Below are 24,115 nucleotides of genomic sequence, written 5' to 3'. Positions count from 1 at the left end.
ACAGAGCTCTCCACCCGCCCCCCACGTGATAGCTCTGGGTGCTTGAGAGGACTTTTCTCCAGCACTTTTGCTATTCAAATGCTCTATCAACAAGATGTGTCAATAGACCACGTGGAGCTAGATGGGCCCTGTTGTTGGCCAGCTCTTACTGGACCTCCTGTATCTACCCCCTTCCCCTCCCCCTTCTTTCTCTACTGCCCCAGTTTCTCCTCTGTCTTCTAATCCTTTTCTTTTTTCCCTCTTATTCCTCTGTCTCCCTTATCTGCCACCACATCAACATTACCCTAATGAACTACCTACTCGCAGACTTCCTACTACCATTCATATGGTGACATCTATTGGCCTTGTGAATGTGGAATACTCATGGGGCTAAATGAATTTTACCCAAGATCTTCATTTATACTTTTGTGAACCCCCCCAGACTAGAGGTCTTATTTGTCTATGTATCTGTGCTTTTTGATATAGATAATGGGAGCTCAAGTTACACTATATTGCCAAAAGTATTGGGATGCCTGCCTTTACACGCACATGAACTTTAATAGCATTTCAGTCTTAGTCCATAGGGTTCAATATTGAGTTGGCCCCGCCCTTTGCAGCTATAACAGCTTCAACTCTTCTGGGAAGGCCGTCCACAAGGTTTAGGAGTGTGTCTATGGGAATGTTTGACCATCCTTCCAGAAGCCCATTTGTGAGGTCAGGCACTGATGGCAGACAAGAAGGCCTGGCTTGCAGTCTCCACTCTAATTCATCCCAAAGGTGTTCTATCAGGTTGAGATCAGGACTCTGTGCAGGCCAGTCAAGTTCTTCCACCCCAAACTGGCTCCTCCATGTCTTTATGGACCTTGCTTTGTGCACAATAATCTTGGAACGGCAAGGGGACATCCCAAAACTGTTTTCACAAAGTTGGGAGCATGAAATTGTCCAAAATGTCTTGGTATGCTGACGCTTTAAGAATTCCCTTCACTGGATCTAAGGAGCCAAGCCCAACCCCTGAAAAACAACCCCACACAATAATCCCCCCTCCACCAAACTATACACTTGACACAATGCAGTCAGGCAAGTACCGTTCTCCTGGCAACTGGCAAACCCAGACAAGTCCATCGGATTGTCAATCAGAGAAGCATGATTGATCACTCCAGAGAACATGTCTCCACTGCTCTAGAATCCAGTGGCAGGATGCTTTACACCACGGCATCCGACGCTTTGCATTGTACTAGGTGATGTGAGGCTTGGATGTAGCTGCTCGGCCATGGAAACCCATTCCATGAAGATCTCTACACACTGTTGTGCTAATCTGAAGGCCACATGAAGTTTGGAGGTCTTTAGCTATTAACTCTGCAGACAGTTGGCGACTTCTGCGCACTGTGTGCTTCAGCATGCTCTGACCCCGCTCTATCATTTTACGTGGACTACCACTTCGTGGCTGAGTTGCTGTTGTTCCCAGCTGCTTCCACTTTGTTATAATACCACTAACCGCTGACCGTGAAATATTTAGTAGCAAAGAAATTTCACTGATGGACTTACTGCACAGGTTGCAACCTATCACGGTACCATGCTTGAATTCACTGAGCTCCTGAGAGCGACTCTTTCTTTCACAAATGATTGTAGAAGCAGTCTACATGCCTAGGTGCTTGATTTTATACACCTGTGGCCATAGAGGTAATTGGAACTCCTGAATCCAATGATGTTGAAGGCTGGCCCAATACTTTTGGCAATATAGTGTATGTTGGGAGCTCAACATATAAGTTTGTTGTATATTGCTTGGAAAACTCAAATTATTTGTGACACAATATGGACAGAAAAAAGCTTATATTAAGTGCAGGTTTTCTAAGGTGCCTAATTAATTGTTCCCCTGCATGGGTGAGAACTCTTGAGCATTAAAAATGTCCCTTGAACTCTCCTTTAAAGGAACCATAACCCAAATAGTGGGTTGAGCAGTGGCTGAGCAAATTACACATGGTCACTTCATCCAGTTAAATTGGGTGACTATTGTATTTCTATGGTTAGTTTTATTATGAAAATGTGGTCAATAGTGGAATTACACTCCACTCGACAGATTACCTATCACAGACATGCGTTTTCTATCACTGTTAAAATCCAGGATGGCCAGGCGTTCATACGTGACTTCTTTCCCCAGCTCACTAATGGTGATGGTGCTCTGAGTTCTCGATAGAAATACAAGTCCAAAGTTCCTGGCTGCTGTCACCAGCGCTCCTTCATCCGGTGATGCCGCCTCATAGCACAACTCACCATCTAAAAATAAGAGACATGGAAATATGTTTAATCCCATAGTACATGATACATGGAATAGAAATATTAGGGACCAAAATGCTAAAAGTATGTTATGCAGTATAAGAGAACTGTTAAAGGTCCTTTCTTGATATTTTAACAGAGATAGGAATAGAGAGATTACAGTGTACTTACCTAGAATATGTGTTCTCTAAAATGCGTGCAACAGGTCACACTGCTAAGTAAAATCCTCTGGTCCATTAAACCAGCATTCTGGGAACACCTAATTCCAGGTTCATGATTCTGCAGACCCAGGACCGATGCTACCACTAGTTGAACCTAAGACACACTGCTGCCTGGGGCGCAGACACAGCCGTGACTTGCAGACAACTCTGACATGCCAGTTAAAATGAAAGTGGTTGTGGCGCCCGGGTGAATCAAAACAGAGACACACACAGTCAGAGAGATCTCTGCCCCTACCTCCTCTGCCTCCAGGAAGTCTGCTGCCTGTCTGTTTGCTGACTGGTCAGTGCTGAGTGAGGGGACCTGGCTACCCAAGGGATGCCAGACCGCCTTGAGCTGATCAGTTGCGGGAGCACATGGAAAGGTAGTGGAGGGTGCAGCTTTGCTGTGTGAACAGCGGACCTGTCACAAGGACTACACAGCCTGAAGTGTGGCTGCTGCAGACCCGACTGGTGCAAGGAGGGAGGGAGTCAGGAAACAGAACATATATGTCCCTATCTGGGAAAGTGCCAATGATAATTGCCATATTGGTGAGAAGATGTATGCCCTGCAGTTATATGTCTGAATTTGTCTACCTTAAAGTAGGCATGTAAAGCTTTGAAAATTATTTGGACTCTCCTTTTTTTTACTACTCTTGGCCTATCGTAATAACTGGTATATGATTCTGCTGGGAAAAATGCGGGATAAAGTGTTGGGCATGGTAAAGTACTTGTGCTGGTGAATGCGTGCTATTCTCAAACACAGACCAGACACAGGCCACAGTCATAAAAAGAATGCAACAAGAGGTGAGAACTAATCAACATAGACAAAAATATATACACTATTTGTTCTGAGATTAGCAGGAGTCTATGCGTTGTTGAAGTTGCAGTTTAGAGTGGAGAGAGCAGACAGCAGCAATTTACCCAGAGATAACAGGAGCCTCTATGACAGAATCTCCCCTGTCCTGCCCTGACCAGGCCACTGCTGTCTACAACAGCTCGCTTTCATCCACATTAGACTCACTTGCTCCTCTAACAACACAAAGCATCAGGCCCCGACCATCACAACCTTGACAGACTGACGACACCAGAAATCTTAAACGACATAGTCGTGCGCTGGAGCATTTGTGGCGTAAAACCAAATCTCAGCAAGCATTCACCCTATATAAATCTGCTTTCTTAACATACAATTCCTCCCTTCATACTGCCAAACAAGCCTACTTTGTCACTCTTATTAATACCTTGTCATCCAGTCCTCGTCGTCTCTTCTCTACTTTTAACTCTCTACTTTCTCCACCTCTACCTCCACCCAGTACTGCACTCACTGCTCACGAGATTGCAAATCATTTCAAAAACAAGATTGACGCAATTCGTAGGGGCATCGCCACTGCACAGACATCCATCCCACTTAGCATACCTTATACTAAACCTCCCTCAACACTTTCCTCTTTTAACCTTGCTACTGCCAAAGAGGTCTCTAAGGTTTTCTCAAAAGCCCATCTCACTTCCTGCCCCCTGGATCCTGTCCCCCCCACAACTACTATGGTCACGCTCTTCTTCCATCTTATGCTCCCTCACTCACATCTTCAATATTTCCCTCTCTGCTGGTGCCTTCTCCTCCCCTCTAAATCATGCGCACATCACTCTCATACTTAAAAAACCCTCCCTGGACCCCACCAACCTGAACAACTTAAGACCCATCTCCCTGCTGCCATTTACCTCTAAACACTTAGTCTACAATCGCCTGAGCTCCCACCTCACTGACAACAACCTTCTTGACCCTTTACAGTCTGGCTTTCGCTCACTACACTCCACTGAAACTGCCCTACTAAAACTCACTAATGATATACTAACTGCTAAAACCAATGGCCACTACTCCGTACTCTTACTGCTTGACCTCTCTGCAGCTTTTGATACGGTTGACCATCCCCTCCTCCTCAAAAAACTCCACTCTCTTGGCCTCAGAGACTCTGCTCTTCTGGTTCTCCTCCTACCTATCGCAGTGCTCCTTCAGCATTACCTATAACGCTGCTTCCTCCTCTACACTCCCTCTTTCTGTAGGGGTCCCTCAAGGTTCTGTCCTTGGACCCCTTCTCTTCTCCATCTACACCTCCTCCCTTGGTCACTTGATAAACTCCCATGACTTTCTGTACCATCTCTATGCTGATGACACACGAATCTATCTTTCTACCCCTCACCTCACCCCTTCAGTCTCCTCTCGCATTACTAACCTACTAAGTGACATATTGGCATGGATGTCACTCCACTTCCTCAAACTCAATCTTTCCAAATCTGAGCTCTTAGTATTCCCCCCAGTCCGTGCCCCCTCCGCTGACTTCTCCATCAAGATCAATAACACAACCATCAGTCCCTCCCCTCATGCAAGGGTACTAGGTGTAATCCTAGACTCCCATCTGTCCTTTCAGCCCCAAATCCAATCACTGTCCAAATCTTGTAGACTTCACCTCCACAACATCTCCAAGATACGGCTTGTTATATCTCACCTTGACTATTGTAACTCCCTCATCATTGGCCTACCTAATCGCAGGCTATCCCCTCTTCTGTCTCTCATGAATGCTGCTGCCAGACTCATCCTTCTTACTAGCCGTTCTGTATCTGCCACCCCTCTCTGCCAATCGCTCCACTGGCCTCCACTCAGTGTCCTCCATCCCTCTCTGCCAATCCCTCCACTGGCCTCCACTCAGTGTCCTCCACCCCTCTCTGCCAATCCCTCCACTGGCTTCCCATTGCGCAACGGATAAAATTCAAAACATTAACAATAACGTATAAAGCCATTTATAACATCACCGATTTTGTCTCTAAATATCACTCAAACTGTACTCTCCGCTCCTCGCAAGACCTCCTACTCTCTAGCTCCCTTGTCTCCTCCTCCCATGCTCATCTCCAGGACTTCTCCAGAGCCTCCCCCATCCTCTGGAACTCTCTACCCCAATTTATCAGACTATGGCCTATTCTGCTCACTTTTAGGCGTTCTCTGAAAACCTATCTCTTCAGGAAAGCCTATCCTGCCCTCAGCTAATAATGGAATCTTCTACTCTTCCAACCAGTCCATCCCCCACAGTTACTACCTTTTGTACCACTATCCCCTCACTGCTAGATTGTATGCTCCAAGGAGCAGGGCCCTCCTGTTCCTCTTGTATTGAACTGTATTGTTGCTGTATTGTCTCCCGTTATATTGTAAAGCGCTGAGCAAACTGTTGGCGCTATATAAATCCTGTATAATAAAAATAATTCGACTCACTTTGGGAGCAAAGGAACCCAAAGGTAAGAAGGGCAAGAGGCTTGTTAGTGGTACCTGGAAGGATAATGTATGCCTATGTTTTCCAGCCTGGCCTACTCATATATCTGTAGATAAATCTTTGTTTAAATAAGTTTTAATTCAAATCAGATTACCCATAAACAAGAAGAAAGCACATACCTTCTGTCTTATCCACCATCACCGTGTGACACAAAGCAAGTAACTTAAAGAATTCTCGTACACATGGGTCACCTCCTGACCGGACTTGGTCAACTAAGTTCTTGTCATTGTAGGTAAAGTTGGGATCAGCTAGAGGATTCCAACTGAAGTCCACTTGCTGAAAATAAAACACATCAGAAAACAAAAAGTTTGTACAAAATAGCTGTCATAGGCCAACACTTACACTAGGTAGAATGCTTTAAAAGCTGCCATTGAGGTTTGATTTTACAACTTTTCAGTGCATGTTAGCATAAGAACAGAGCAGCGCATTGCAATTAGAATGTATTTGTTGGATTATCAATATTATTATTGAATTCCACTTAATGAAGGCAAATAGGCTGTTCGTATTGCAAGGACATTTCCCTTAACTTAGTGATTGTGCAAAGAAAATACAAAAACAGTATTTTTGATTGCAAATAATTGGATGATGGCAGTCAGCAGAGCTTCACCTCATCCATTAAAATAATAGAACATTCCCTTGCAAAGTGAACAGCCCATCCACCTTTAGTATATCAGCCACATATGAGAGAGTGATACAGAGGGCCATGACACATGAGTGATCCTACTGGTGGTGACAACTCAACAGGACACTATCTGTATGGAGTTTGCATGTTCTCCCTGTGGTTCCATGGGTTTCCAACCACACTCCAAAGACATACTAGTAGGTTAATTGACTCTTTTCCAAATGGACCCTAGTATGGTTGTGTGTGTGAACTAGGGACCTTAGATTGTAAGCTACTTGAGGGCAGGGACTGATGTGAATGTACCGTACATAAATTGATGTTTAGACTGTTGGTTCTATATAAAGAAGTGGGAGTGGATACACATCTCTTGTAAAAGTGCATGGTCTGTCATCCTGATCCTGGCTTCATCACCTAGTGAGTCACTCCTGCACCTAACCAAGTCTGCGGTGGTAGATTCCATATTTCTGTCCTCAGAGGTGTTTGGAGACCAATAGAAGAAATAAAACAGATCTCATTAGCCCATCTAGATTATGACACCCCCCTCTTCCTTCCCCATCATTAATCAGCCCAAAAGGTTTCTGCAGGCTTCTTGCTGGGAGGATTGGCAATGGGTATAGGACAGTAAAAGAGATCATGCCTACTTACCAAGCTGGCACCTACTAGTTTTCCAGTTGCTGGATTTGAGTCACCTGCAGAAAAGAAAAAAAATTAAATGTATTAAATTATAACTAAAGCCAACACACTTTTTTTAGTTTTGAATAGAGTAGTGAGGGATTAGAACACCTGTCAGGTTTTTATTGGTCTTTGTGCCCCCATTAGGGAGATTTGCCATCTCTATTTGTCATGTTTACTGTTTGCACCAAAAGTGAATGTGAAAGTAAATCCTGAATTTACGGGTGACATCAGAACAGTAAAAGAGTGGAAATCTTCCATTTGTAACCTTTACAGCATCAGGTTCTTTAGAAGTCAATGGGAATACAAATACAGCTCAAGGTAACCCAACTCGGTTCATGGAGACATCAGAAGCAATTCGGACGTAAGTTAGAACGAAGTCACAAGAAGTTCAAAAGAAAATCATCTGGGCATCCAGAAGTGTTTATTACTACAAAGGGTGCCTTTTTGAACCTATTGGTAAATCCATTTGTGATCTGGTACCTATTAGTTACACCTTTATACAGAAGAACAAAGGATGAGAATGATGTGCGTACTGCTGTTAGGGTTTGCTAAGAACCACAGCGGGTCCTGGTGCTAACACATATAAAGCTCTTTGACAGTCGTTCTCAGTGGGTTACCTGGTCATCTTACATCTCTAAGCTGGCCAGGCAACCCACTGAGAATGACTGTCAAGGAGATTCTTCTTACCTGTCAAAGGGCTACATATAGGTTCTTGGGGAAGGGTTTACTCCTTGAGTGAATGACAATGTGTAATATCTAGAACATTACTGACCTAAATATTTATAGAATATAATTACATTTACCACAGGTACTGACTTTCTTTGAAGATATGATCAGGCCCAGAAAAGGAAATATTACAACTCTGCCATCCCCTGGATACTAATGTAAGTATCTCACCAAAGATGAAGTTCCCTGTGTAGTGAACCTGTGAACATGCTGGAGACACTATATTCCCAATTAGTGTATACTAAAAATGGAACATGTATGAAAACAAAGCAATTGAACAGCCCTCTGGATATTTTAAAGGATGCGCTTGAGTCCCCTATATTTATTAAGTTGGCCACCACTGTTTCGAACAGTTGTGTATTTTCAATGAGACACTCAAGTGGACTGCACAAAGCCCTGACCTCAAACTTACTGAATACCAGTGGGATGAATTTAATGCTAGCTAGATGTTCATGCCCAATACCACAAATTACTGACATAAAAACGTCTGACTATATAATGTGTATATACAGGGGTTAGATGAAAAAATGGAAACACTACATGATTTGCAAGTGTGCAAGTGACGACATGTTTCGTTTTGAAAGTGGAAGTGATGTAACATTCTTTTGCTTCCACTGTGTGATGAGACTCCCAGCTAACAGGTGTGAAGCCTCACGTCATTCACTGCCTGCGCTGCTGGTAATACCGAGTTATGTCAGAGCTTACTGAGCTTCAAAGAGGGCAAATTGTTGGTGCCGCTTAGCTGGTGCCTCAGTGACCGAAGTTGCCAATTTATTTGCCGTGACGCGATGTACAGTATCAAAGATTATGATGGCATATACAGTTTCCGCGAAAACGTCTGAGAAAGCATAAGTGTCGTCGACATGGTCAACTGACCGAAAGAGACACATTGCGCAGGATTGTGACCTGGAATAAAAAAAAAAAAAAACTGCTGCAAAAGTGACTGCATAGCTCAATCTCAGTCTTCACAGGACTCTATCTTCATAGGACTGAGGTTGAGCTCCTGGAAAATGTGTATACCACCATAACTTCTAAAATTGTCATGAAGTGTTTCTATATTTTTGTCTAACCCCTGTATAAACTGTATATAATTTATTTATTTTTCTAAGTAACATTCTTGTAAAAATTCTGAGTCCCATTACACACCATATGCTATTCTTACCATAAGTCCTTCCATTAATGGAACACTTTTTAAAGGTCATAATGTTCTGTGTCAGTGTGCCAGTCTTGTCAGTGAAGATGTACTCAATCTGCCCAAGCTGTTCATTTAGTGTCGTCGTCCTGGCTTTGGCTGATGTGTCTTTCTTCGGGTAGTACATATGTAAATCCTGATTTATAAAGATACTTTGTCCCAATCGAATCATTTCAATACTGCACAATGGAAACCAGAAAAAGCGCATTAGAAAATAAAAAAAAAAATCATTAGTCTTATGTCCACCATGTGCTTATAGGTCACCTAAGGCCATGTATATGGGAATGTGATAGAGCAATTAAACCTTATATTTTTTTCTGACAAAATTGCAAAGTTATTAAAGACATAAAATAGTGGTTTATAACAGCAACAAGGAGTTGGCATTGAAGATGCCTGCATCAAACCCAAAAGAAAAACCCAATTTCTTTCAACAAAATCACCATAGTTTTTCCCATTTTGATTCTATTTCAATTCTTCCTTTCAATAAACTTCATTGAAGTTGTAAATTTTTTTAGCCCGGTTCCCACTTCTACTACATAGTTCTGGTGGACTATCAAACTGTATAGGGAGGATAGAACCTCCTGCTCCTCTATTTCTAAGGAGACTTGAATAATTACCAGCAGACGAGATGAGGCACTGAATTATATTTATTGTTGCATATACATATATGGGAAATACAGTGTCTGCCCTCACTGTATTCCACCTTCCATAGAGTTCTTCTCTCCTTATATAGGCTTTCTTATCAAATAGAAACATCACATTGGAAGGACCAAGGCAGACACTACCCATAAAATGTTACACAAGCCTGCTGGCACAGTTACAATCTAAATATGTGTTTGTCATTTGCAATAAAAAACTTGAAATATATGGAGTTATGGGTAGAAGCACAAAATAGAGTATACATAGCCATCTTATAGTCTCATATACAGTGGGGATCGAAAGTTTGAGCACCCGAGCTAAAAATTTGTATTAATGTGCATAAAGAAGCCAAGGAAAGATGGAAAAATCTCCAAAAGGCATCAAATTACAGATTAGACATTCTTATAATATGTCAACAAAAGTTAGATTTTATTTCCATCATTTACACTTTCAAAATAATAGAAAACTAAAAATTTTGCGTCTGCAAAAGTTTGGGCACCCTGCAGAGTTATTATCTTGTACTGCCCCCTTTGGCAAGTATCACAGCTTGTAAACGCTTTTTGTAGCCAGCCAAGAGTCTTTCAATTCTTGTTTGAGGTATCTTTGCCCATTCTTCCTTACAAAAGTCTTCCAGTTCTTTGAGATTTCTGGGCTGTCTGTCACGCACTGCTCTTTTAAGGTCTATCCATAGATTTTCAATTATGTTGAGGTCAGGGGATTGTGAAGGCCATGGCAAAACCTTCAGTTTACGCCTCTTGATGTAATCCCCCGTGGATTTCGAGGTGTGTTTAGGATCATTATGCATTTGTAGAAGCCATCCTCTCTTTAACTTCGGCTTTTTCACAGATGGCATCAAGTTACCATCCAAAATTTGCTGAAATTTTATTGAATCCATTTTTCCTTCTACTCGTGAGATGTTCCCTGTGCCACTGGCTGCAACACAACCCCAAAGCATGATTGATCCAACCCCATGCTTAACAGTTGGACAATTTCATTAAATTCTGTGCCCCTTCTTCTCCAAACGTACCTTTGCTCATTCCGGCCACAAAGTTCAATTTTAACCTCATCGGTCCACAGAACTTGATTCCAAAATGCATCAGGCTTGTCTATATGTTCATTTGCAAAGTTCAAACGATGATTTTTGTGGTGAGGACGTAGAAGAGGTTTTCTTCTGATGACTCTTCCATGAAGACCATATTTGTACAAGTATCTCTTTATAGTGGAATAGTGTACCACAATTCCAGTGTCTGCCAGATCTTTCTGGAGGGATCGTGCAGTCAAACATGGGTTTTGAATTGTTTTTCTCACAATCCTGCGAGCTGTTCTGTCTGATATTTTTCTTGGTCTTCCAGATGTTGCTTTAACTTCCACTGTTCCTGATGACTGCCATTTCTTAATTACATTCCGAACAGAGGATATTGACATCTGAAAACGCTTTGCTATCTTCTTATAGCCTTCTTGAGAACAATTGAGAACAATCCATGACACTGGCAGGTCTCAGCTTTGCAAAGGGGGCAGTGCATGCTATAAATTCTGCAGGGTGCCCAAACTTTTGCAGACGCCATTTTTTTGTTTTCTGTTATTTTGAAAGTGTAAATGATGGAAATAAAATCTAACTTTTGTTGACATATTATAAGAATGTCTAATCTGTAATTTGATGCCTTTTGGAGATTTTTCCATCTTTCCTTGCCTTCTTTATGCACATTAATACAAATTTTTAGCTGGGGTGCCCAAACTTTCGATCCCCACTGTATATATGTGTGACTCAGTAAGGATCATAGTTATCCCTATACATAACTCATGGGTGATAAATTGCTCAGTTTCTGGACATTACTTGTAATCATATTTGTGATTCCTGATGAATGGAAAATGGTTGATATTCATGGAACATTGTCATGTGTATAGCCATTCTAAAGGTTGATTGGAAAGTCAATTCTTCTTCTTCACTGGTGTAACTCAAAATATCCCAGATTTGGTAAAGGTTTAAACCTGTAGCGAATATTAAATAGATAATCTCCATGCCTCCACAGGTATGCAGTGTTCCCAAAGGAGTTAAAATATTAAATAAAAAATACCCAGAGTCTAAGTCATAGATATAATCTTGTGGGGCCCTTAAAGTGAATCCTATTCCAGGTAAATTCTGGAGCAGTACACTTTTTATACTTCTCTTCACTCCCATGCTATTGTATTGTCCAGCGGGAGCAAGAACAACCAACCCAGGTTGGCTAAATCACAAGATTGGTCAAAGAAAATATGAACTGTTGACAGGCAACACTGATCCCATGTGTATTTCAATAGTATATTAAGGTGCTTGCATCTAATTTAACTTTATTGTGGGTGCCTCCAAAGCAGAAGTCTAAGTAGAAATAAATGGCCTGGATATGTGTTCAACACAGGCTCTTACACATTTTGTGCTACAACCATTGCTTTCTCAAAATGAAACTGCTCATCACAGGAAATGTTATCTTAGATCAGAGGTTATAAACTTTTTATGATTACAGACCCCCAATGAATTGCCCAATATGTCTCCACACCCCCTCACAAGAGTGTCTAAATTGTCATCATAACCAGACCTATTAGATACCACTAGCGCGCTTTTACTTTACATATGGATAGCTAGGATCAGGACTAAAAGACCATCATCAAGTCCTTCAAGTAAGTTAACATACATATAGTTAGTAGTAGTTATGCACAATGACATGATTTTTTTCTGTCTGTTTTGTTGAAGATGTTTTGGCATGCATCATAGTAGCTGCCTCAGTTTTAATGCGTGTCGGAAACATACCCCAGCATTAGCCACATGGGTAAGTCAGTCACCTAAATCCAGTCACCATAATATGTGTCAAGCAGATGCTGGTTGCCTAAGAACATGATGATGCTTATTCAAGTGGCTTCTTCAACCACAAGCTAAATGGATGAGTAGCAAAATTTCCTTTAATGTTGCAGAACAAATTCAGGTGATTGTGGCTAATCCCTGTTAGCTATACTGTGTCTTGAAAAAACTGAGAAACATCACAGACACTGTTCTATTTAAATAAGCCAATAACCATGGGATGAGTTAAGGCAGATGCTGACTTCAAAAGAACATGATGGGAGGTGTGAAAGTTTGTAAAAACACCTTGTTTAAATTAAACAGTAAAATCTAGATAGGACATAATTGTTTGACATTGAAAGAAATGCCCGTAGCGAATAGGGAAGAATGGAAATAGCGCAGGGCATACATGACTAGGCCCAGAGTGGTGTAGGGAACGGAAAGGGTTAAATTTAGCTCCAGGGGGTGGGGAATTGATTGGGGAATTACAGGATTGGCAGATGTGGAGTGTAGGAGGGGTCTGTGGCACCTTAGGGTGGGGGTTCTGCGGAAGGGGCGACAGTGGAGCTGGACGTGTGCAAGGACCAGAGCTTCATGTGAGCTTGGTCCTGAAATTCCCCCTCCTATCTGACCTGCGGCATGGAGGCCCTTGTGGCTCAGCTGCGGGTGGCAGCAGAAGATCGAGGTATGGGCTGGTTGCAGGGCCGGGTCTCTGATCTGTTGGGAGACCCGGGCTTGTCACCAGCAGCGGGGGGGCGGGTGCGCCCACGTGCTCGGAGGTCTAGGCCTCCGGAGCGCTTCAGTCCGGCCCCACCCCCTGGAGCTCAGCACCGCAATGGGAGCCCCCCTCGGGACCCTCCGGCCCCGCTGGCAGGGCGCTCACTGGCCTCTGCTAGCGGCGGTGCCGGGAGGAATCCCCGGCGATGGCAGAGCTCGGCGGGCGGGGTTTCGCCGAGTGGCCCCTCCCCCCCGCCTGCACGGAGAGGAAGACGTGGAGTGAGCTCGGCGGGCGGGGTTTCGCGGGGTAGCCCCTCCCCCCCGCCCGCACAGAGTGGAGGCAGGAGAGAGAGTGCAATTACCGGCTCCTCCGCTGACATAGTACCTGTCAGGGAGGGAGCTCGGCGCGGGAGGCGGTCAGCTGCGGCTGCTGGGCTGTCCCCTAATGTGGCTGGTGGGCCCCCTGGACAGTCGGGAGCTGGGGCTCCCAGAAGACGGAGGAAGAAGTGCAGCGCTGGGCGGAGTGCAGCTGGGAGTGCTGCAGGACGGAGCCCAGGGCCAGCGACAGGCTTGGCTGGTGCCCAGAGGCGGAGTTGGGAGCGGCACAACCCTGCGGGACCCGTGGCTCCTGGGACCGAGAGGCCATCCGGACGTCGAGCGGTGGACGAAAGGTCGGAGGGTGAGCTGTCGGAACCCGATGCGGGGGCGACGGCTCGCCGCTCTTCATCGATGGAGCGGGAGCGCGCAGCTGATGGGGCATCTCCTGGGCAGCCTGGTGAGTTATCTGTTCCTGTGTCTGTCTCCCTTTCTTCTGCGTTGCGGGATCTGCTGGGGGGCGGTCAGGCCGCCCTGGTGGGTGCGGCCTTGGCGGCGCTCGTTGGCGGCGCTCCCCTGTCCGGTTTTGGTGGGGGTCTCGGGGAGGTACTTTCCGGTTTGCGGGACTTGTTGCGGCAGCTGGAGTGGGGCGGTGTTGGGACCCCTGGGCCTGCTTCTGCGTGGCTCCTGCCGGCCGGTGGGGATGGGCTCGTGGTTCCGGGACAGGACAGCGGGGTAGTGCGGGGCCTGGGGGTCTCTTCTCCGCTTAGTTCTGGGCCTGGGGTGGTTACCGCGGAGTCTGGGGTTATGGGCTCTGCGGTTCCTTCCGCGGTTTTGGGGGAGGGTTCGGGGGTGTCCGGACCTGTCGGCGTGGCAGACTCTGTGAAGGGGGAAGTGTATGTGTGTTTTGAGGGCCCCTTGGGTGCGCATTTGCAGTCGGCCGTGCGGGAACAAATTTGGAACGGGGAGTATGTGGACATATTCACGCTCTTGCCTTTGGAGCGTTTTCCGTTTGATGGGTCCCGGGTTGATGACGGTAGACGGGAGGATGCGGAGCAGCGGCGTTTTCGGCTTATCCCCCGTACTTTTGCGAATTGGCTGCAGGCTTTCGCAATCATGGCCAGTGTCATTGGCGAGAAAGCTCCGGAGCATTGCTCGGCGTTGTTCTGTTACCTGGACGCCATTAGTGAGGCTCACAGGGTCTACGGCGGTTCGGCGTGGCTTCGGTATGATGAGCAGTTTAGGCAGCGGAGGGCTGTTCGCCCGTCGTTGCGTTGGGACCATAAGGACATTGGCCTCTGGATGCGGCTCATGGCGCCGCAGAGGGCCCCTGGTCCGTTTTTTCAGGGCGGGGCAGGTGGTTCATTTTCCCCGGGACAATCAGCCGCCAAGCGTAGGGGTTTCTGCTGGCAGTTCCAGGAGGGCACTTGTCGTTTTGGAGGGTCCTGTCGGTTTAGGCACGAGTGTTCCAGGTGCGGTGGATCCCACCCTTTCTCGCGCTGTTTCAGGCGCGGTAGAGGCCCTCCCGGTGAGCCTGCGGGTAAGAGGGACGCCGCCGGTGCGGGTGGAAAGGATGGGGCCTTTCTTAAATAGGTATCCTGAACGGGCTGCGGCGGTCCTGCTGGCGTCTGGTTTTTCTGAGGGTTTTCGCATCCCCTGTACTTTGACTTTGGTCCCCCCCTTAGCTCGGAATTTACGGTCGGCCTTGCAGCATGCTGATGTGGTTTTGGCTAAGTTGCGGAAGGAAGTGGGGTTGGGTCGTATGAGTGGTCCGTTTACTTGTGCTCCGTTTGAGGATCTGGTGGTTTCTCCCTTGGGGGTTGTGCCTAAGAAGGAGCCGAATGCGTTTCGGTTAATTCACCACCTGTCCTTCCCTAAGGGGGGGTCGGTGAATGACGCTATTGATCCGGAGTCGTGTTCGGTGTCTTACACGTTCTTTGATGCGGCAGTGTTCTGGGTTCGTCGGTATGGGCGCGGTGCACTCATGGCGAAGTTGCCGGTTCATCTGGACAGTTTTCGTTTTTTGGGTTGCCGTTGGCAGGGAGCGTTTTACGTTGATAGGTGTTTGCCCATGGGGTGTTCTATCTCTTGTGCATTGTTTGAAAAGTTCAGTTTGTTCGTGGAGTGGGTGGTTCGGGATGTTTCGGGGGTGAATTCGGTCATCCATTATTTGGATGATTTTCTTTGCGTGGGTCCGCCGGCTTCCAGGGTGTGCGCGGTTTTACTTGCTACGTTGCAGCACGTTGCTGAACGTTTCGGGATTCCTTTGGCGGCTGACAAGACGGAGGGTCCGGCTTCGGTGATGACTTTCTTGGGCATCGTTTTGGATTCTGGCGCAATGGAGTGCCGGCTGCCTGCAGAGAAGCTGTTGGCCCTTCAGGGTGAAATTCGCGCGGTTCAGGGGAAGCGTACAATTCAGCTGCGGCCCTTGCAGTCATTGTTGGGAAAACTTAATTTTGCTTGTCGGATCCTGCCGATGGGTCGGGTGTTCTGCCGCCGGTTGGCGGCGGCGACGGCGGGAATTGCCTCCCCTTTTCATTTCATTCGGCTGACTCGGGAGCATCGGGAGGATTTGCAGTTGTGGCACACCTTTTTGGATTCTTTCAGCGGGCGGGCTCTTTGGATGTCGGGCCCGGTTAGTAATTTTTATTTGGAACTGTTCACAGACGCGGCAGCTTCTGCGGGATACGGGGCCTTTTTCCGGGGTCGGTGGAGTGCGGCCTCGTGGCCGGCTTCCTGGCGGGAGGCAGGTTTTCTCAGTAACCTAGCACTGTTGGAACTTTTTCCAGTGGTATTGGCGGTTGAGGTTTGGGGGGAGAATTTTTGAAATCAAAAGGTGCGTTTTCACTGTGACAATTTGGGGGTGGTTCAGGTCATCAATAGGGTCTCGGCTTCTTCCCGACCGGTGGTGGCCCTGCTTCGCCACTTAGTGTTGCGTTGCTTGCAGCTGAATGTTTTTCTCCATGCGGTACATCTCCCTGGGGTTGACAACACCTTAGCTGACGCTTTGTCTCGTTTTCAGTGGGACAAATTCCGAGAGTTGGCGCCGGCGGCGGAGCAACACGGGGTTCCTTGTCCCGACTGGCTGTGGGAGATTGCCTTGGAGTCGTTGCGGGCTGGATCCGGCGGTCGGTGAGTGAGGCGACTTGGTCCGCTTACTCTACGGTCTGGCGGGAGTGGCTGGATCTGTTGCGACTAGTCGCTATTGATCCCTGGGGGCCGGAGGTGCGTGTGGCAGTGTTGTACTTCTTGGCGCGGAGTTTGGAGCGGGGGGTGTCGGCGTCCGCGGTGGATCGCCGACTAGCGGGATTGGCATTTTTCTTTAAGTTGCAAGGGTGTCGGGATTTTACTAAGGATTTTTGGGTTCGACAGGCTCTGCGGGGTTATCGGAGGGCTCATCGTTGTAGGGATTCTCGTCGTCCGGTGTCGTTCGAGTTGTTGGGGTCTTTGTTTGAGCATTTGCGGACTGTGTGTTCTTCGGATTTTGAGGTGGGTTTATTTCGGGCTGCCTTTGCGGTGGCCTTTTTTGGGGCATTGCGGATTGGGGAGCTCGTTAGTCCGTCCAAGTCGGTTCTTGGGGGGTTGTTGGTGGAGGAGGTTGTGTGCTCCGGTGACTGGGTGGAGGTTCTGGTCCGTCGGTCTAAGACGGATCAATTGGGCAGGGGTGCGAAGGTGCGTTTTTTCGCTCTTCCGGGTTCACTGGTGTGCCCGGTTCAGGCGGGAATTTTTGTCCCGTCGCCCTGGGGGGCGGGGGTCCTTTTTCAGGCACGTTGATGGATCCCCTTTGACGTGTTTTCAATTTGTGGCAGTTTTTCGCCGGTGTTTGACGGCTGCTGGTTTAGATGCGTCTTTGTATGCTTCGCACTCGTTTCGGATCGGGGCTGCTACGGAGGCGGCCAGGTGGGGGCTGTCGGATGATGTGGTGAAGCGCATTGGTAGGTGGGATTCCCAGAGATTTCGCCTGTATGTTCGGCCGCATTTGTTGCGGGCTTAGTGGGCGGTCCTGTGTTTGGTTTGTTTGGGTTGTGGGTAGTAGTTGCGGTTCTGTCCATGTGCTGTATTGTTCTGGCGGTATTGTTTCTTTTCTTTCAGGTGGAGAGGTGTGCCTGGTGTGGATCCTGGGTCACTCATATGTGTTTTGGGGGGCCAGGCGGGCTGATGTTCGGCCCAATGGCAGGCAGCTGGGGTTGGATAGAAGGGAGGTTTGTGTCCGCTGGTTAGGTGTGCCGGGCATGTTGTGGAGTCGTGTCGTGCCTGAGGTGCGGCGTTTTGCGCGGCTGGATAGACCGCCGGATGTGTTGGTGATTCACGCGGGTGGCAACGATTTGGGGGGTAGGTCCATGCGGGAGCTGGTTCGCGATGTCAAGCTGGATTTTCTTCAGTTGCGGCGGGAGTTTCCGGGGATGGTGGTGGTGTGGTCTGACATGGTCGCCCGCACTTCTTGGCACTTGGCGCGGTCGGTGGAGCGGCTCAACAAGGCCAGGATTAAGGTCAACCGGGAGGTGGGGCGCTTTTTTAGTTGCAATGGAGGGTTGGTGGTCCGGCATGTGGAGTTGGAGGTGGATACTTGGCGGTATCTTCGCAGTGATGGAGTGCATTTGAATGCGGTGGGCACGGATTTGTGGTCCCTGGAGCTGCAGGACGGCATACTATGGGCGGTTCGTTTGTGGCATGGCACGCATGGGTAAGGGCTTACCCAGCGTGCTGTGGCAGTTGTTGGTCTTTGGAGGCGGTTCTCATCTTGGAAGGTAAAACAATGGTGTGGGACCCCATCCGTGGTATGGGGGGCCCGGTGGATATTCCCAGTTAACCAAGGTTTAACTGGAAGGTGGTGGTGCTGCACTGCGGACGGTATGGTTGTCTCCAAGCTGGTTGGTTGCGGCTGGAGGCCTAGTGTATAGGGTTGTCCGCAGGTGCATTTTGGATCGTTTGTGGGTGCCTTTGAAGACCAACAACAATTCTTTGGTTTCCGTTAAGGAACGGTTGATGTATGTTAAAATGTGAAGTTGTTAATAAAAGGCCATGTTGGCCATTTACTCCAAATGGTGTCATGTTTTTTGTAAAGTTTATTTGGTTAAGGGGGGTGTGGAGTGGTATGGATAGGTAATGGTGAAGTAGGAGTGGACAAGCCTATCTATGGTGCATTAGTCAAGATTAGAGAGATTTTACCTTACATAGAGGGATATTGGTACCATGGTGTTCAGAACAATGATATATCCCCAAAAGCCTAAGAATCCTCGGTAGGCTGCAGGATAAATATATCCATCATAAAGGTACCAAGATTTGTTTCCGGTGTTCATATCACTTTCCCAAACTGTCTGCCCAATTCCAAGACCAGCTGCAGCCAGGATCAACATTGCAAATATCTAGAAAACAGAGAGACAAGTTTTAAAGATAAGGTTTGGGTCTTCAGCAACTAAATCTTCAGTGGGGCAGTAATGGGATCCTTCACTGTCTTCTTTACGAGCCTGAAAGGATATGACCTTCTTTTTGATAAAACAATTGGGAAATCTCCTGGAGAGACCATGTGTACCTCTGACTATTGGATACCCTACTTATTTTAATATGCTAAAGCACTGATGGCCTGATTTTAGAAACCCATCTTCATGCCACCAGCATTGTACATAATTGACCCCAATCACAATCTATTTTGTACTTGTGTACATAATAAGAATGAGTTAATGTGTGTCTATTACCCAAGACCACAAACAAGTGTGTCTCTGCAGGCATGTCCTTGGTTGTGTCATTACAGAACCAATTGTGTCTCTGCAGACATGTTCTTTGTTGTGTCATTACAGAACCAGTTGTGTCTCTGCAGACATGTTCTTTGTTGTGTCATTACAGAACAAATTGTGTCTCTGCAGACATGTTCTTGGTTGTGTCATTACAGAACACACTGGGGTTGATTTACTAAAAATGGAGGGTGCAAAATCTGGTCCAGCTGTGCATGGTAGCCAATCAGCTTCTAACTTCAGCTTGTTTAATTAGGCTTTGACGAAGAAGAAAAAAACAGCTGATTAGTTTCTATGCAAAACTACACCAGATTTTGTGTTCTCCAGTTTTAGTAAATCAAATCCATTGCATCTCCACAGACATGTTCCTGGTTGTGTCATTACAGAACCAATTGTGTCTCTGCACAACCATGTCTCTGCTGACATGGTTCCAGTTGTATCATTACAGAACCAATTGTGTCTCTGCAGATGTGTTCCCGGTTGTCTCATTACAGTGCCAATAGGGTCTCTGCCAACATGGTTCTAGTTATATCTGTAGCATCCTCCTAGGGGAGCTAGACCTCAATTGTTCCTCAGAAGGGCTGAGTAGCAGCCGGGGTGTAATAGCTAGCAGGGGTCAAACTGTGGTCAGAGCTGAGAGGCTCTGCAGACCAGCCCTCTGGAATTTCCCCTTGCTCTAGAACTTTGGAGAAAGGCCTAGAAGCAGTGGGTAGATCTGAGGAGTAGCTGATCTGCACTTTTGAGGGACTCCAACAGGAGGCATTTGGGTGGAAGATGAAGAAGATGTGAGGCTAAAGGCAGGAGCCTGGGACGGGGCCTAGATGAAGAGGGGGGCTCGCCTACAGGCAGTTGAGCTGGAAAGGATGAAAGTTCAGACCCTAACCGGCCCCCAGAGCAAGGACCACCTGTGCAGCAGAGGAGGAGCAGCTCAGCTAGAAGGCCTGGTAGCAGCCACCGACCCACCAGAAGCACAGGAGAAGGGACTGAGTGAGTAACCCTTCACCCGCTGGGCCAAATAAGGGAAGGAACACTGTGGTGGGAAACCAGATTAGCCACCGACCTGGACTATTTTATTTCTTAAAGTGACTGGCACTGGATTCCCTGCTCAGGGATACCTCCAGACAGCTGGGTAAAGAAGAGGAGTTTATCTGGAGTCTGGGGAGGTACTGCAGGAGATGCTGGCTAGCTCTCTTAAAAGAGACTGTGTTGCAGTATACATGTAAATAGTTCCAGGAAGTTATCCTCAGTTCATTGGTTCCAATGGGCATCCCATATACCCCTTTACCCCATCCAAGTTGAAACCCCCCTAATAAAATATAAAAAAAAGCTCAAGGACTGATGTCTGACTCTAGGATGCAAGTCATTGTGGAAATGTTGCCTGGCTGTGCAGGACTATAGGGGGACCTAAATACTCAGCAACTCCGAAGGGTTTAATGCTACATATCATTACATGAATAGTGCATGCGTCCAGTGTGTGCACATGTTTGAAAGGGTTAGTGTTCAAAATGGCTGTTGGGGAGAATGGAAGTGGTGGCACTCTGTAGCTGGCCTAGAAGGCAACAGAAGTATAAATCTGGCCTTGCTGATTTTAAAGGTCAATATTTACCATATACACCATGTTGTTCACCATATAATCAATTTTAGTCCTTTTAAAAACAGTCTTTCCACTGTTCTTCATTATTTTACTATCGGCACCTAAAGAATAAGATAAAATAAAAACAAAATAACATTAATACTTAAAAAAAGGAAACTAACCTCTTAGATCTTTACACCATTTATGTACTAAATCAATTATTATATTTCTGCTACGGGCCTGTTTGTAGGTAGGTTGTAAGTTACTGTAAGTTAGCTAGTAGGGCTGCCTGAGCCAAGGGGGGAAGGAGTTAACATCTTTGCCACTGTTCACAGTCTAGTTTTGCTGGCTTATTTAAGTTCGACCCACCAGTCCTGTGCTTTTATAAAAGGGACAGGGGTCCGGATCCCGGGATCTACCTTAGCCTTTTGGAGCCCTGAGTGCCAAAGAGTTGCTACTGGAGAAGAAGATACCAACCCATCTGAGATATCACCACTTGGGGTCTTGCCTATAATGGTTCTGCCTGTGCAGGTATGCTGGGGAAGCAACACCTAGAGTCAGGTTTGGTTGGAAAAGGATGTTTGTTTCATTGTAACTGTCATGTTAAAGCCTTGAAACGTTGCCTGGCCTGAAGTTATTCAAAGGAGTGTATGAAAGTAACTGGCACATTACACATAGTCTTCTGCAGCTTGGGTTAGTTAAAGCACATTGGGGTATGAAGACAGCTCTGTTACAGAGTTAAAGCATGTAGTTGTGAAGGGTAACGGAAGTCTAGTAACCAGTACAAGCAACCTGTTGTGAAGCATGGTACCTGTGCCAGGCGAGACATACTCCAGTAGCGAGGGGGTTGCCTCTGGGACTTCCTTCCTTAGCGGTCCATCTGCCATAGCAGGAGGAGCAGATTAGCATTACAGAGGCCCTCAACATGGCTGCCAGGTATGGAAGAGTAAGAAGACAAAGTGCACGCATGAGGTCCCTTCTATGTGCACAGCGGGACCCCATTCTGTCTCTGGCAGTGAGGTGACAGAGATGTGCTGGACAGGAGTGGGTATAGGCTCAGCATGTCCCTCTGAAATGCAACAGTTACCATCAAGGTGTGCATTGACACTGGGCCAGAGAGTTAACTGGGGTCCAGTTTGTTTATTCAGTATACAGAAACAATTGAGTACTGTCCGTGATACTTTTTTTATTTGCACTAACATACAATTTTGAGGACAAGCTTTTGGGGTATGCCCCCTTCTTCAAAGTCCAAGCAGTACTATATAAATCACAAAGTTTCAGCAGAATGTTAGAAGGGATGAAAATAAAAAAAAGAGGCTAGAGATAAGATACAGCAAAAGCGAGGGGGGGAGGGGGGGAATACTACACTCACACAGAGGGAGTCAAGCTTGAGCTAATAGTCATAAAACTGTTGGATAATGAGTGAGGAATCCCATGTCCAAATTAAGGCCGTTATCTCTTGTGTCAAATAGAATTATCATTCTTAGTTCAAAAGTTTTTCTTTCCTGAATGGATTTGAAATTTCCTTTAAGAACTAAAATATTGAGGGCTCCCATTGTGTGGCCTGGTTGTGCGAAATGGTGTCCCACAGGTGTGCAGAGGTCATCTTCTTTATGCTCCTTGATGGTATGTCTGTGCGAATTCATCCTTGTTTGCAACTTCTGTCCTGTTTCGCCAACATAAGATCCTTTGCTACATTTTCTGCACTGGATAAGATAAATTACAAGGACAAAACTATCAACACCAGCATAAACACAGCCTTGAGAACATGAAGGGAAAACCTACTTCAGTACAAAGAGAAAAAAACAAACAACCGTGTACCTCTAGTAACCACATACAACCCGGCACTAGAAGGGATAAGAAAAATAATCAAAGATTTACAACCCATCATAACAGAGGATGGAACTCTGAAAGAAATATTCCAGCAACCCACAATACTGGCCTTCAGACAACCCCCCAACCTCAGAAATAAACTAATCAGTAGGAAACACAAATAATGGAAGCACACCCTGCAATAGAAAACGCTGCAAACTGTGCAATCAAATCAATCCATCAAAAAGTGTCAGACACTCAAAAGGGATCTTCAGTATTTCCGGATCATACAGCTGCACCTCCAGTAATGTTGTGTATCTTATCCAGTGCATAAAATGCAGCAAAGAATCTTATGTTGGCGAAATAGGACAGAAGTTGCAAACAAGGATGAATTTGCACAGACATACCATCAAGGAACATAAAGAAGATGACCTCTGCACACTTGTAGGACACCATTTGGCACAACCAGACCACATTACGGAAGACCTCAATATTTTAGTTTTTAACCATTAGCCTATAGCCGTTTGGCGGCCGCAAAAATACTGCAGCTTTCCGGGGTATACGCCATTTGGCGTCCTCCCGCACATGTGCAGTTCGCGCGGTTGCAGAGCCACGCAGCGGCGCGATCTGTCACCGGCCGTGTACCTCAGACACGGCCGATGACAGATCTGAGTACCGGCCCCCGTTGCCGGTACCATGTGACCTGCTGTGACCAATCACAGCAGCTCACATGACAGTTGTATACAATGGATGGCTTCATTCATGCCATCCATTGTATACTACTGCCTAGCTTTGAATGGTCACAGCAGGTCACATGCACATGTCATGTGATTAGCTGTGGCCAAATCACAGCTAGCACAAAAAAAAAACAAAAAACCCTGAATGAATTGATGTCATTCAGGTAAATGCTTACTTATAGCAAAGTAATTCTTTGCTATAAGCAAATTGTGTAAAAAAAAAAAAAAAATACTGATCACTTCCCCAAAGTAGTACAATGTTACTATGGTAACATTGTACTACTTTGGTCATAGCAAAATATGAAAAACAAATCTTAAAAAAAATAAAACAAAATGTAATAAAAAATTAAAAATAATAAAAAAATAAAAAAAAAATATATATTTTTTTTCATGCTGTCACCAGTCAGTGTCCCTGATCACCTCTATGCCAGTTATATGATGACGCTGTACTGCACTGGTGACAGTATGTAAAAAAAAATAGTGAAAATAATTTTTTTAATTTTTTAATTTTCCGAAAAATTATGACAAAAAAAATACAACTTCAAAAAACTCGCCATTCCTCTTATGAAGTATGTCGGACTGTCTACTCTGCAAAAAGGGGTCATTTGGGGATATCTGTACTGTTCTGACTTTCTTGGACCTCAAACTGGCTGTCAGTACTTCAGGATTGATCAATTTTCAGATCTATACCATAGTTTGTGAACTCTATAACTTTCCTACAAACTAAATAATACATCCTAATTTGGGTTATTTTCACCAAAGACATGTAGCAGAATACATCTCGGCCTAAATT

At 46.0% G+C, this 24,115-nt stretch overlaps 1 protein-coding gene across 1 annotated transcript in view; it reads right to left on the bottom strand.

Annotated features, from left to right (window-relative positions):
• LOC149457640 (phospholipid-transporting ATPase IC-like) overlaps nt 1-24,115 on the bottom strand; it is a 135,801-nt gene that overhangs the window by 65,799 nt on the left and 45,887 nt on the right. Inside the window, exons 11-16 of the mRNA XM_089683445.1 lie at nt 20,807-20,895; nt 18,638-18,834; nt 8,956-9,164; nt 7,038-7,081; nt 5,890-6,046; nt 2,062-2,253 (exon numbers count right to left, since the gene is read on the bottom strand). Coding sequence (XP_089539571.1) covers nt 2,062-2,253; nt 5,890-6,046; nt 7,038-7,081; nt 8,956-9,164; nt 18,638-18,834; nt 20,807-20,895 — 888 coding nt within the window. The remainder of the gene's footprint in view (nt 1-2,061; nt 2,254-5,889; nt 6,047-7,037; nt 7,082-8,955; nt 9,165-18,637; nt 18,835-20,806; nt 20,896-24,115) is intronic.

The sequence above is a fragment of the Staurois parvus genome, unplaced genomic scaffold, assembly GCF_062004578.1.
Source record: "Staurois parvus isolate SC_StPar_1 unplaced genomic scaffold, SC_StPar_1.0 ptg000310l, whole genome shotgun sequence".
Classification (NCBI taxonomy): domain Eukaryota; kingdom Metazoa; phylum Chordata; class Amphibia; order Anura; family Ranidae; genus Staurois; species Staurois parvus.
Note: the sequence above shows the minus strand (reverse complement) of the source record. Positions and strands in the feature narration are given on the sequence as shown.